The sequence below is a fragment of the Vanellus vanellus genome, assembly GCF_965231255.1.
Source record: "Vanellus vanellus genome assembly, chromosome: 3".
Lineage (NCBI taxonomy): Eukaryota > Metazoa > Chordata > Aves > Charadriiformes > Charadriidae > Vanellus > Vanellus vanellus.
In genome coordinates, this window is record NC_138907.1 from 123,098,802 (window position 1) to 123,112,383 (window position 13,582).

Below are 13,582 nucleotides of genomic sequence, written 5' to 3' on the forward strand. Positions count from 1 at the left end.
GCCCCTGTTTCATGACCACTGTGCTTCCTGGCTTATAGCCAGGAGTGTCTTTCAGTGGTTAGCAAGATGCTCTTTTAATCTTTTATGTGCAAATTTTTTATACTATGGCCATCACTACTCTGAATGTGATGCCTTGAAGACTTCAGTGGCCTTCTCTTAGGACAGTCTAATATGGGGTAGACCTCTGTCCTGCAGCAGTCTGCAACCTGATACAGGAATTAATTTGCTGGGGAATTTGTTCTTTTTTAAAATCTGCTTACTGTATATGGTTTGGTACATGTGCCTTCAAAAATTTGGTTGCATTCTTTTGTGTATGTAAAATATTTTGTAAATAGTAACCAGACATTACAATAACATTTTAAAATGCTAAGAGAACATTGACAGAACAGGAAATATATAACTCTTTCGATTGCTCTGTCCAAAAGATAAGAAATTATTTTTTGTTCACATTCTAATTCAGTTATCTTCAAGGAACGTTTCTTGGCTTGTGACTGTCTTCAATTACTTCCTTCTGTCATAGAAACATAAACAAGCTTGAGATACACTTAGTAATTTAGAGTGGAAATAAATCTGTGTTAGCTGCAGAGCATATCCTTTTCATGAGAACTGGTTGCTATCATTTGATATCATCCAATGTTAGAATACATTTTAGCAGTCTTTTAAAAGTTAAAGAGTTGTGACCTTCTTCGGTTATGGGCATTTTGGAGCATGAATTTCTTATTCAGGTTGACAAAAGCGGTGCTGTGAAATAAAATGACGTAGTTCCAAGTACTCCTTTGAGAGTGTGCCTCTTGCTATGTGTTGTAATATTTGAGCCTAATTTTATCTCTGTGGTCTGAGGAAATTGTAATGCAATTGGTGATATCTCAAGTGAACTGAAGTAGAATTTTTCTTGTCCATCTTAAGTTGGAAGGGTGAGAATGAAGTTCTGACTGTAAAAACTCAGTTTATAGCTAAAATTTATAGATACTGTTTTAGAGTTGCATATTAAATTACAAATTAATACTTGTATTTTTTGTCTTTTCAACAATGAGCAAACAACTGCTGTTTTACAGGAAGCCCAGCTTGCTTTATGCTGCAAAGAAAGATTCGTTTACAGAAGAAAGCTGTGAAACAAATAGTGACCTCCAAACTAATATAATGTCAAGTTCATATTTTATGGTAAACGTCAGTATGGAGCACCTTGCATCGAAGGGCATAGGGCAGACAGGAGTGTTTTCTTTTAGTGAGACTTTTTTTCCCTCCTTCAGCTGGGATCCTGTACATGATATGAAAATTGAAGCTGGATTAACGCTTAATGGTTTGATTTTATTTTTTTGTTTGTTTTTGAATGTTTCAGTTCTGGCATTCTCCCTCTTTGTAGCTTATTCGCATTGTTCTAATTTAACTGACTAAAAAGAAAATTAAGTGATCTATAGCTATGTGATAAACTTTCAATACCCTGTATAAAGGAAAGCTGTAGAGTCTGTATTAGAGTTGTATCAGTAACTGCTCTATGAATTGATTCACATAAGTAGAACAGAATATTACCTTGAATTCTTGGTAACAGATTACAAAAATAATTAGCAAATTAAAGTTAAATCATCAATAAATATTCTCAGATAACTTGAAGAGCTTACTTGTGAAGAAATATAATTAAATATGCATTGCTTGATGATGAGGTGAAATAAGCTGTGATAAGGTGAGCAAAATTCAGAGTGGAAAATAAGTGGGGCGTAAGCGGTCATGATTATAAATGCAGAATTGAGTAGCAGGTAAATTCATATCGTCCTAACAGATAATTTTAACTACAGACTCTGTTAAAGGGAGACTCCTCATTTGGATGTTTAAATCTAGCTTGGACAAATTTAGAGATGGACTGTGCTCTAGAGAACACCTCCACATCAGATTAATGGGCCTGCATCTTTGTGTTTTGACGTGCAGCAGTCAAAGGCAGTTGCTTTGGGATTGAAGTTATGACTGTGGAATTTTTACTTAGTGTTTTCTGAGATCTAGCAATTTTTTTTTTTCACCTTTGCAATGAAAATGTTTTAACATAGGTTTGTTGTGTTTTATTTTTTTTTTTTAAATTGATGATAAAACAGGTCCATTGGGCTCTACAAACTATCTTTGACTATTAAAGTCTGTCTGGGAGTGGGGGGCAACTAAGAAATCTTAAAAATGGCATCTACAACAGTAAGTTCAAGCATGCTTGTCTATGTAAACGTGGCTAGTAAATTGTTAGACGGACCTGAATCTAGCTGTGCTAAGTAGTCTTTTCTCCCAGCAGTTCCTGGGGGTGGGTAGAGCTCCACAGCAGTTGAGATCTTCCCCGTGGGCAGGCTGAAGATAGATATCTTCTTTTACAGGCCAACAGTACCAGCGCAGATGTGGACTGCTGTGTGCTAGTTGGTCTCAAAACTAAGCTTGGACTGCTCCTAACAGACTTAGTTTACTGGAGTAACTGCAAGTACAGTTTAGGAATCAGTCCTAGGTCCAAATTGTATGTAGCCACTGAATCCGAAATCTTCAAAGAATTAACCGGCACTTTCCCAAAGTCAAACAAGTTCACAAGCTGGGTTTGCCTAGATGTATAGCAACCAGAAGACCATAAGAAGCTATAAAACAAATAAATAAAAATCTGAGGCTGAGAAAGTGTCTTGTTTCCAAGAAAACAAGAAACTTTGCAGAACTTCATAGAAACATTTGTTTCTGTTTTTTCGAGTATTTACAGGGACTCCTGATTAAAATCAAGTTACTTAAATGATAAAAGCTGAAACAAACAAAACCCAAAAGCTAAAGTAACAGCTGAACTGCTCTAGTTGGACCCAATATCTGGGTTCTCCCTCTCTGGCCTTTGGAAAAAAACAAAACAAAACAAAAACAAAACAAAAAAAAAAACACAAACAAAAAACAACCAAACAAAAAACGTCTTGAAAAGTCCTTGTTGTCTAGGCTTTTATATATGGTTTTACAAAGTAAGGTGGTGAGGAATAACACGTATGCCTGAGGTCTTGTCTTAACTGATAGTTTGCATCTGTTAGAAACCCACAATAATTTATTGTTGTTTACACAATTATTCTATCGCCCGATGACCCCTCCCCACCCGGCAAGAGGAATCTGGGAAAAACAAGGAAAGCTAGGGGTTGAAATATAAACAGATTTAATATAATAAGGCTGGATAATTAACATTGATAGCACTAAAGAAACAATATTGATCCCGATACCAACATAAACTATACAAGGATTATACTCAGCCAATTCTAACAGTGGGAAGCTGTGCACTCCCAGCAGGGGATAGCAAATGTCAGACACTGAGCGCTATGGCTTCGGGAGGAAAGGAAGGGCTCAGGGGTCTGGCAAGAAGTTCTCAGGATGGCAGCCACCAAGGGAGAGAGAGAAACTCCTCAGCAAACTTTCTAATTTATATTGAATGTGACGTTGATGGTATGAAATAATCCTGTTGGCCAGCTTGGGTCAAGTGCTTGGGTCTTGTTCCTCCTCATCCCTGCACCTGGTTAACTCAAAAAAACCTGAGACCTTGAAACCCACATACCATAGCTGGCTATAAAGTAAATATTTCACAAATTCAGACACTAGAGTCTTCTAAAAGGGCAGTTTTCCCTGCTCAAACCAGGACAGCATCTACCATAGACTTTGTATGGCACCTGCAGAACTGCTGCTTCAACTACAAGTATGGCTGATACCATTGTTCAAAGGTGGGAAAAATCTACACTGGTAGACATAGAGAATTTCTCTATATTAGGCTTTTAGTGGTAGCTCTAATTTGATCAGAATATGTAGCACAGACGAGATTTACCAGGGATCTGCATGACTCGACCCAGGAATGCTGTAGGGTTTTTTTCTTGAAGACTCTCAAAACTAGAATGAGGTAGAATTTTTGTATGGAAATGTTCTTGTACTAGAGAATGTTTTGGTTTGTATAATAGCATAACAGTTGGGTTCATTGTTCGCAGCTCCATGTTTCAGAGGGAAGCTGATTGTTTAAATATAGCTAAGTTGCTTTGAAATAAGATCAATTTTCTGTAACTCGTATTTTTTTAATGTATCTGCTATTTAACTACTGTCAATTTAATATTGACAATGCATTGTAATGCCCTTTTATTAGAGAGTGAACCAACATATAGAATGACTAAATGATTTAGAACTGTATTAAATGCGTGTCCTCTGAAACCACTGTACTGATACTTCATGTGTGAGGTGACTGTATGGGAACTAGCTGGGGTTTAATTTTTTTTTTTAATTCTATTTTTATTAAGATCTGTTTAGAGCTGTATCACACTTCATAAAAACTACTGAAAAATTGAGTAAACTGAGAGTGCAAAGCGGAATAATGGAAAACTGGTTCTGGTCGTTTCCTGGGCTGGGTTAATGGAAGACTATTTATCAAGTTCTAGTTGGGAAAATAAGTCTGTTCTTTAGGGAGAGGAAAAGAGGGAAACTAAATCTGATCTTTTCTATCTTCACATAAGATACAGGCTCTTAAATGGGCGATCGTCTCTTTCTTCTGTTTGTGAAATCATGGAATCAGACTTGTGGGGAGGGACTCGGATAAAAACATCTTATAAATACATTATAAGTTCACTAATATTTTAGAATTACTCAGATTTTTTTTTTCTTCTGATCATCAGTTATATGCTGTAGGGCAAAAAAAACCCACAACTTCCTTTACAGATTTCAAATTTCACTTCAGAGCCACTGGAGAAGCTTTATATCCGACTTCTGGGTCCCATATTATCTAATCTCCATCTGTCCTTTGAACATAAATAGAAATATAATAGGAGAGAATTTATCAAAATGGAAAACACTGTCTTCTGTCTGTAATGAAAACAAGAATGGATATTTGTGTACAGTAAATTTTAAGTATCAACACTTTTTTTTGTCTGCAGCTGGATCAAGGGATTAACAGAAGAGACTATCTGGTTTAAAGTGTTGCAGCAAAATAAATAGGCATTTTATAATATCAGCATAAAATAGCATTTACGTAAGAAATCTATTATTCATTGCTTCATTATTTGCTGTCTGACTGCATGCTGTTTGACAGTTTACTTTTTTTTTTTTTTTCCCTTTGAACTGGACTGCTTTTGCTGGCTTGGCAGTAAGCACTGCTTTCTCTCAGCACAGCTATTAAATCTCTCACCTGCGTGTCCTGTGCAGAGCTGCAGTTGAGAGATAAGGTTGGTCTCTCTCGCAGCCATGAGCATTGGTATTCCAGGCTCTTCTTTCAAGGGCATTTTGCTGTGATGAACGCCTCAAATGACAAGGAAAACATACAGGCATGTTAAATACCCTTGCTAGTCTGAGACAAGTTAAGGGTAAATGGAAATGACTTAAAAATGCATTTTGAAACTGTTAACAGAGTCCATGAATAACCGTAAATCACATTTTTAGGCAGGAGTATTACAGGCCTATCACAACCGGCATCATCCATTAAATAATGTCTAGTAATGGAGAGTACTTGTCCTGCCCAGCTTATACTTAAAATCCAAATAAAACATAAGGGCTCTGAGCCCTTCGGAATATCTGTTCCTGTGTGTTCTTTGTCCAAGGTCACAAAGGTAGTTCTGTGAAGAATTGAATCCATCTCTTCAGCGTCTTCCTCCTGTGCCAGCCTATGAGCACCTCCATCTTCCCAGTGTGACCTGAGAAGGTGCCTGAGGTTTTGGAGTTTCTTGCAGCTCTCAGAGCATTGGCTTGACATCCTGTGTGTGTGGTGGTCTCTTACAGAATCTATGTATGACCTAGTTTTAATTCTGTTTTTAGGTACTGTAAGAGTAAATATGTGTAAGTGTATGACCTGTTTCTCAGTCTTTCATAAAATAAAAGAGAACATAAGAATCTATCAATCAGAAATTGCCTGGGAAATCTGTTTTACACATGCTTATTCACATTGCCATACATCTACACAGTAGGTAAGTATTACCATTCCTGTCTTGCTGTTGGAGAAATTGAGGCACAGTGGTAACATTATGTGTAGGACTTGGTTCCAGATCAACACTTAAATTTAAATGTCAGCTTATACATATGTACATATGCACTGTATGTTTAAGTTTCTGTTGTAGTTGCTGGAAATCTAGTTAGCAACCAGTGGAGGTTACAGAGTAATTCAACCCATCCGAAACTACACATCAAGTGCCTGGTCAGCAAAATCCCACTCCGGAGTCCATTGAGTGTATTAAACAAGAAGCATTCAATTGCCCAAATACAGGTGCTCAGTGCTAATTTGAATATCTTAAAGGATCTCTCAGGGCCTCTGGCTGATGGTTCAGAAGGGAAGGGTCTTCCAGAGGTCCTTTCTCACATTTTTCATGTGTGTCTCTTGCATATCCACCCTAAGGCATCTCACATTGCACTAGCTATCCATGCTGAAGCAATCTGTTGCCAGTAATGGAAGTGTATATACCAGGATGTGGAGTTCTATGTTTAGTTCTCTTAATTTAAAACTGAAACCCATGCAATTTATCTATAATACTGTGTAGATAGACTGCAAATAAATTTAGCTTACACTGCAGGGTTATGATCTTCTTCTGTTATGAGGGATTCATGGGTGTGTTATGTATTCTGTGGGTGGTCATCTGTTCACCAAATGAATCAAGAATGTCCTGACTTCTGAACTGCAGGAGCTCATTTTATGAGAGAGAGGGTTCTGTAGTTTAGAACTGTAACAGTTCTTCTTATCCTGCATAGATCTGGCACAGAGAAGGATTTGTAACCATTTCCAGTAGACAGAAGACGCATGCACTGATTTCCACCCCCTCACACCTCCCCACATATACTTGGAAGCTAAGGACTATGAATGGTACTCCCACGTTAAAAGTAATTCAGCAATTCTGACTCAGAGTTGAAACTTGTATGTAGCTAAATGAGACAGCAAAATGATGTTGGCTGAATGACATAGTCGTTTATGCAGTCACCGAAGTATTCTCACATTAACATATGTGGGTCTTTGAGTTGCTTGATATGATCTTTAATAAAGGAAGGTGAAAGCCTTCATAATGTTTATGAATTGTTTTATTTTCTGACTCTTGGACCCTCAGATTCTGAGATCTATAAGTATGAATAACAGGAAGTTATTACCTACAGAAAAGCAAAATATCACTTATAATACAGAAAAGTTGCCTTTCCAAAAATCAAGGCCAGTTATGGCATGGTTCAGCTAGGGATTTTCCAAACTCTAGAGTTTCTGCACGTATGAGGAACTTACTGATTTAGGGTTATTCTAAGTTTAATTAAACATACTTTTTCTTTTTTCTCTGGCTAAAATTCTGTGTCTTTAAAAATTCTCAAATCATAGGAATGATTATTTGTTATGAGAAGGGGTGAATCGGAGTCCTTTTTTGCCACATTTGTTGCCAATTTAGAAGTTGTAGAAACTTTAGCTTGGGGGTCAAACTCACCTTGGAAAAATCAGAGGGTTTGTAGCTGTTGGATAGTTCGTCGTTTCTTATTTATTGTAAATGCTAGTTAAATTTTCTGTCTAAAAGATATTTTATTTGATGTATAATTCATCTAGTTATCATCTTTGGGAGGTTCAAAAATGCTCTAGATGCTCTGTTTTCTATCTTTGATATTGTTGTGTTCCATAGCCTCGGAAAATTCATGGAGTTTTGATAGTAATTTGGCACCTAAGAAAGAATCAGTTGGTGCAGATAGGCTTTCTCTGGCTTAACACGCTCGTTTCACTGTTGTCTCTGTTCTTGGAGAAGTTTCCTAATGGATGTTAATGGAATCTCAGTTTTTTTCATGTATTACATCAAGATTTAAAACCCTTACAATGTTGTCAAAAGGGGCATAACTTTAACAGAGTAATATTTAATGGCTGTTCTGTTTGGGAATTAAGAGTGGGAGTAATATTTCCAGGTAACGGTGAATTCATGTAGCACGGTGATGCTAGCTCATAGTATCCAGTAATGTGTTTTATCTCATTTGCTTTCACATCTCCCTTAACTTCAGATATCTCTCTCTGAATTGTCAGCCTTTCACCCTTCAATATATACAGAGTGCAAATTGCAGCATAGCTAGAGAAAAGGATAACTCCTCCCCTCAGTTCCCAGTTCATGGCCCAGATTGCTCTGGTCTGACGTGTTGCCAGTGTTCCTTTGGCTGGATTTATGTGTTACTTCCATCCTTTTGGGGGGTAATCTACTTTAGCATGAGTCAATGATCACTGTCGTAAGAAAAAAAAAACATAATTATGCACTTTCTTTTTCCTTCTATGGCTGAGCTGAACCCTACTCAGTCTTCAGTATTCCACTGTCTTATAAAATCTTTATGAAAGACCTCTTTGAAAGAGCTAACTTTGTTCCTGAAGAATGTATCTGGTTGGCCTTTCTTATCTGCTGCTGCAGACAGAGAAACTGGAAGAAAAGTCTTTTATCTGGGCTTTTTTTCAGGGCTGTCTGTTACGTTACTAAATTTTGATGGGTTTTTGAAAGTCTTTATCTTTTATAATTCGGTTGAAAAATAGGATTATATTTGTAAACGTATGTTCCTGGCAATAGGTATGTAAGGGAGCTTGGTTTAAATACTTTTGACTCGTGTTGTAGGTTGAACGAGATCAATAAAGATGCACATCATTAAAAACACTTGAGTGAGACATAATGTTAGTCTCTTTACAGTGTTTTATTCAAGCACCAAAGGGTTATTGATGTAGGGTTTCTTTTTTTTTGTTCTGGATTTGTATAACGCCTTAATATGATTTGCACCTGCAAGCAGAGCTGCTACAGAAATATTCCTTCTATTCTTAGTAATAATGAGCACAAGCTTCATCCAGTGAGCAAAAAATGTCACACTTGCTTCTGAATTTAGCTGGTATTTTTGGTTACAATGTGGCTGATGTTACTGTGAGGTCTAGATATAGTGAAGTTTCCCTAAGGCTAAATCAGTAGTAGTGCTTGCAAAAGGAGGGTCAAGATTTCACACAAGTTGTTTTAACGACTTGACAGTTGAACTTGAAAAGTCTTAAATCTGTGGTACTATTTATATGCATCCAGCTGAGACATAGCTATAACTCTGGTAGCACTGTAGAAAAACAAAACCTCCACGCGCAGGAGTAAAGGTTGTAGAGTAGGACTGCGTTATCCCAGGCACTGTACAAATCCAAAATGCAAGTGTCCCTGGCTTGAACAATATGACTTATTTTTCCTTCTGATTTTTGAAACTTTTCGTCTTTTTGAAGGGGGTTGCTGATTCATGTATAAGACTTGATCATCAAGTGTTAATCATCAGAGGGTCTAGTTATGCTATGGAACTATGTTTGTTCTTGTAACAATATCACCCGGACTTATGTTTAATCAATGTTATTCTGAGTTTTAGAACCTAGTTGATGGCTATACATGTAACTGCAAAAACTTGGTATTTCCATATTCAGCCTAGATGTACAAGTGGGTCTCAGTTGCTCTTAAATTCACTCCCCTGAAATATTCAAACATAGTGAATAGTGCTCGTTTAATTCTATGCACAATTGTTGCTCTGGACAAATTGAGAAACTTCTGAATGACTGTTAAAAACTCTCTACTTTCTCTCCATTCTCAGAATTGGTGGTCGTGGCCTTAAGCCCAATGTAAAGTTGGTAGGAGATGGCAATAGAGCTATATGCTTTTGGATGCACTTACATTAGCATTCTAGTTCAGGCCATTTTCTTCTGGAATGGTCTTCCACCTTCTGCACTTTGGCTCACATTGCAGAGCACTCTGCATGTGGATTCCTTTCAGATGAACCTATACAGAGGATGCCTTCAGGACTGCTTCTACTGTGTTGCTGCTGGGTACTGGTCCACAGGGCATGCTAGTCCTAGCCTAAAATAATCCCTCTTGAAATAGGTATACTGTTCATTTCAGGTCCTCAGCACCAACTGTTTCACTTGAAAAAAAAAAATCTGCTTGTATTGGTCATTGATATTCCATATATTGCCTAGCCTTTGATGTGGAGCTTTAGGGTGTATATGTGATCCACAAATCCTCTGGCTTGGCACCTGCCAACAAAAGCATGGCTTTCCTGATCACATGTTAGTACAAACGCTGTGATTTGTGATCTGGAGAACCTACTGAAAGAGCGGGTTCTTCGAGTATGCTGAAGTGCATTATGTGTCTATGTCAATTTGTGTTTATTAAATATGATACTTTAAAATATGCATGAAATACGCTTTATTTTTTCTTGGGAGTTTGCTGAATTGAATTTAGCAAGACCATTTAGAACCAGAGTTAAGAATTTTTTTGAAAGAAATTGAAAGAATCTTTCTTTAAATTTGATTGAAAAACAAGTCTCCTGATCTGGAGAAAGCAATCAATATTAATCAATTTTAAATTATCCGATAATAAATTTTTTTTATTAATATTAGATGAGACTATAAGGAATTGTAGATTGCCCTGAAAAAAATCTCACGTAGGATTGTGTCTTGATTTCAAATGAGAAGCGAGTAGTAACAAACAGAATATGACGTATATTGAAAGATGGAAGTTGAAGTACTCAAACGCTCTGTAGAGTTCTTCTGTCAGGTAACGCTTGTTTTCGAGAAGCAAAACCAACTAGATTGTTGGTTTAGAGCTCACTAAAATACTGTAACGAGCTAGAGTGGTTTTTAAGGGGAAAATATAGGTTATGCTTAGGCATAAGAAGGCAAGAAGAAACAAGAAATGAAAGTAATCGTGATCTCAGTAAGGTTTCCTTACTCAGATAGAGTAGAAAAATTGCAATGATTCTGTTTTGAAAGAAGATGAATAGTAGAAGTGCAAGAATAATCATGAAGTGGAACAGGTCAGTTCGCACACCATGTACCAGTTTTCATAAGATTATTTAAGGAAATGGGCTATTGAATTTGATAGGTGACAGTTTTAAAAATGAAAAAAGGAAATAAATTATTATGGAACTACCCAGTGTAGTTCTGTACTGTAAGATCTTTTTTCTGTCACTGCTATGAAACCACGCTCAGGCCAGGCATCACTTTCACTTCAGATGCCTTCCTAGGCCTTAGGGATCAGCATCATCTAATTCTTGATCTTTTCCTTTTTCAAATGTTTGTTATGGGTTTTTTGACCTGTTCGTCCACGCTGCTGAAAGTTTCATTAGGCTCAGATATACATGACTCGTCTTTTCTTTCAATGTTTCCTTCCAGCTCTTTGATAACCACTTACTAACTTCTCAGTTTTCTGATGACATGATTTTTCCATTGCTGCTTGCTTAGAACCTCAATCAGGCATCTTTATGGCTTTTTTCTATATCGCATATATATGATATTCAAATATATGAATAAAAGTTCCTCTAAACATGCACAAAAACGTTAACTTCAAATTCTTTCTAAAAAGTCTTTTCCTATGGTTTATGCAAAAACTTGACAGTGATTAAGTGACTCGTGTATAAAACAATTGATTATCATTATAAAACATATTGATTCATTTGTTGCCTTGTACTCCCCCATCTGTTTCTGTTGTTGGGTGTAGCCCTGGTTTATAAAGTCTTTAGCGCTGGGATATGTTTCTGTCCTTGTTCTGGATCTTGGTATAAGAGATCGCAGCTTTTCTGTATTGGCAACTAACCTTACTGCCAGCTCGCAGGGGATGTTCTGCCATCGGCTGATCTGGAATTCCCTGTGCTCACCAAATTTACAGTGCTGGTGAAAAGAGTAAGACAGGAAGCTGGGTGGCTTGAGTCTAATCCGATGGTGCTTCTACTGGTAGGTATCTGAATGCACAGCTTTGGTGGAAATAATTTGATATATATTTCCCAGGTGTCTTCATTTTTAATTTCATTAAGGGTACGGTAGTCTGAAGCCCAAACTGACCATGGTTCAGCATACATGTCTGAGATAGTTTTAGACAACCCAGTTTAAATATCAGTAGCAAACTATGTGCAGCAGCATCACAATGTGGTGCAAGCTGCAGTATCTGTCAATGGAAGTGGAGTAGGCAGAACAGTCTCTTACATTGAACTATGTGCTGATGCTAGGTTTATATCAACACTTAAATATATTAATTCTGCCTGTTAATCTGATTTACCCATAAATGTTATCTCTAGGCTTGCAACAATTAAAAGTAATTTATGGATCACAAGAATGAAACATTAGAGGAAGAATAATAGTGCAAGTCTGGGATAAAGATCAACTTTGTTGAGTCAAAGACTCAACTTTTTTGAGTCCCAAATTTGTAGATATTTTATGTCTATCATTAAAAAATAAACTTGCAAAATATAAACAGCCCACTAAGTCAGCGGGTGTAAAACTTCTTCACTTTACTTAAATCTGTTTCTTTCAGGTGAATACTGTTACATTTGTGAAGGAGTAACCCCAAGGACAGATGGTATAACGGATGCCTAGAGTGAAGTCCTAATTTCAAGGGAAATTTTCGTGTTCTGTTCTTTGAAGGGGTATTGACTTCCAAATCGCACACAGACATGCCTCTGATCTTCCTGTCAATTAGTCATACTGCAACTTGTACGTCTAAGTACTGGGATCAAATTTGCAGTACGTTGATCTCTCCTGATGATAGGAGTAGATGTTCTCTAATCTCATGTGTGGGGTTATATAGCGTACTTTATTAAAAAAAGAAGACTTGGAGCTATTAAAAGCAGAATGCTGAGGGGGTTGTTGGTTTGTTTGTTTTTTTTTTTTTTTTCCCCCTTTCATTAGTGCTCTGCTGTAGGTTTTAAAGTATAATAAAGTAACGAACGTTACCCTTAGTGGCTTAGTGGCTTTAAAGGCTGGGTTAATTTACACTCAGAGTGGAGCTTTCAGTGTCAGGCGATCTTTTTTGCCAACATAAGCACTCAGCTGAAACAACAGCTATGACTCAGTTGCCAGTGAACGCTGCTTGAATTGATTTAGTCCGAGTTCAGATTTAGCACATAATCATGTTCAATTTGATCCACTGTGCTGCCTAGAGATAAAAGGGTTGAAAAAATAGATTTAGCTTATGTCAGTCTTTGCGGTGATGTCATTGCCATGAGAGATGGAATAGCGCTGTTACTATGCTGTGCCTGCTCAGTTGGTGGGTGTGCGAGGGAAAGGCAAGGAGCAACTCAGTTAAGTGCAAAGAGCTTGTGTCGGAAGCTTGCAGTTATTGTCAGCATTGAAACAGAATTTTGGACTGTTCAGTTGCAATACTGAATTGAAGATTTTTATTTTTTTTTCTTCCAATCGTTTGTTACTCTGAGGTTGCCTAACTCTGTGTACAAAAGGGGGGGATGCCAGCCCGTAGCATGGACTGTGATGTCTCCACTCTGGTTGCCTGTGGGGTTGATGTGGAGATTTTTGCCAACCAAGAGGTTAAGGTATGCGCCTACAATTCTTTTGTTACAGACGCTTCTTAGAAAAGCCTTTGGGAGCAATAGGCATTTGTATGTAGCAATTCAGAATAAGGAGGCAGATGGGATTCTGCTGCAGTAGTAAAAGACGTGCAGTTAAAAAAAAATTGTTAATTAGGGGAGAGAAATATGGGAGAGAAATGTGCCTGCTTTTTATTGTGTTTTGATAAGCTGAAAGAATAGGCTAGTGTTTACCCTTGAATGATATAAGAAATGGGTTATATAACTGACATCTGTGCATATGCATGTTTCATATTCATAACAAATCATTCATTGTTAATTTTGC

At 37.3% G+C, this 13,582-nt stretch overlaps 1 protein-coding gene across 2 annotated transcripts in view; it reads left to right on the forward strand.

The window, feature by feature from the left end:
- The window catches only part of RCAN2 (regulator of calcineurin 2), a gene marked incomplete at both ends in the record, with an annotated part of 80,981 nt that overhangs the window by 31,279 nt on the left and 36,120 nt on the right, over positions 1 to 13,582 (forward strand). The window contains one exon of one of the 2 annotated variants that reach the window (XM_082481173.1): positions 13,103 to 13,263. The exons of the other annotated variant lie outside the window; for it this stretch is intronic. Coding sequence (XP_082337299.1) covers positions 13,177 to 13,263 — 87 coding nt within the window. Of the gene's footprint in view, positions 1 to 13,102; positions 13,264 to 13,582 lie in introns of those variants that run through there. 2 annotated transcript variants of the gene reach the window in all.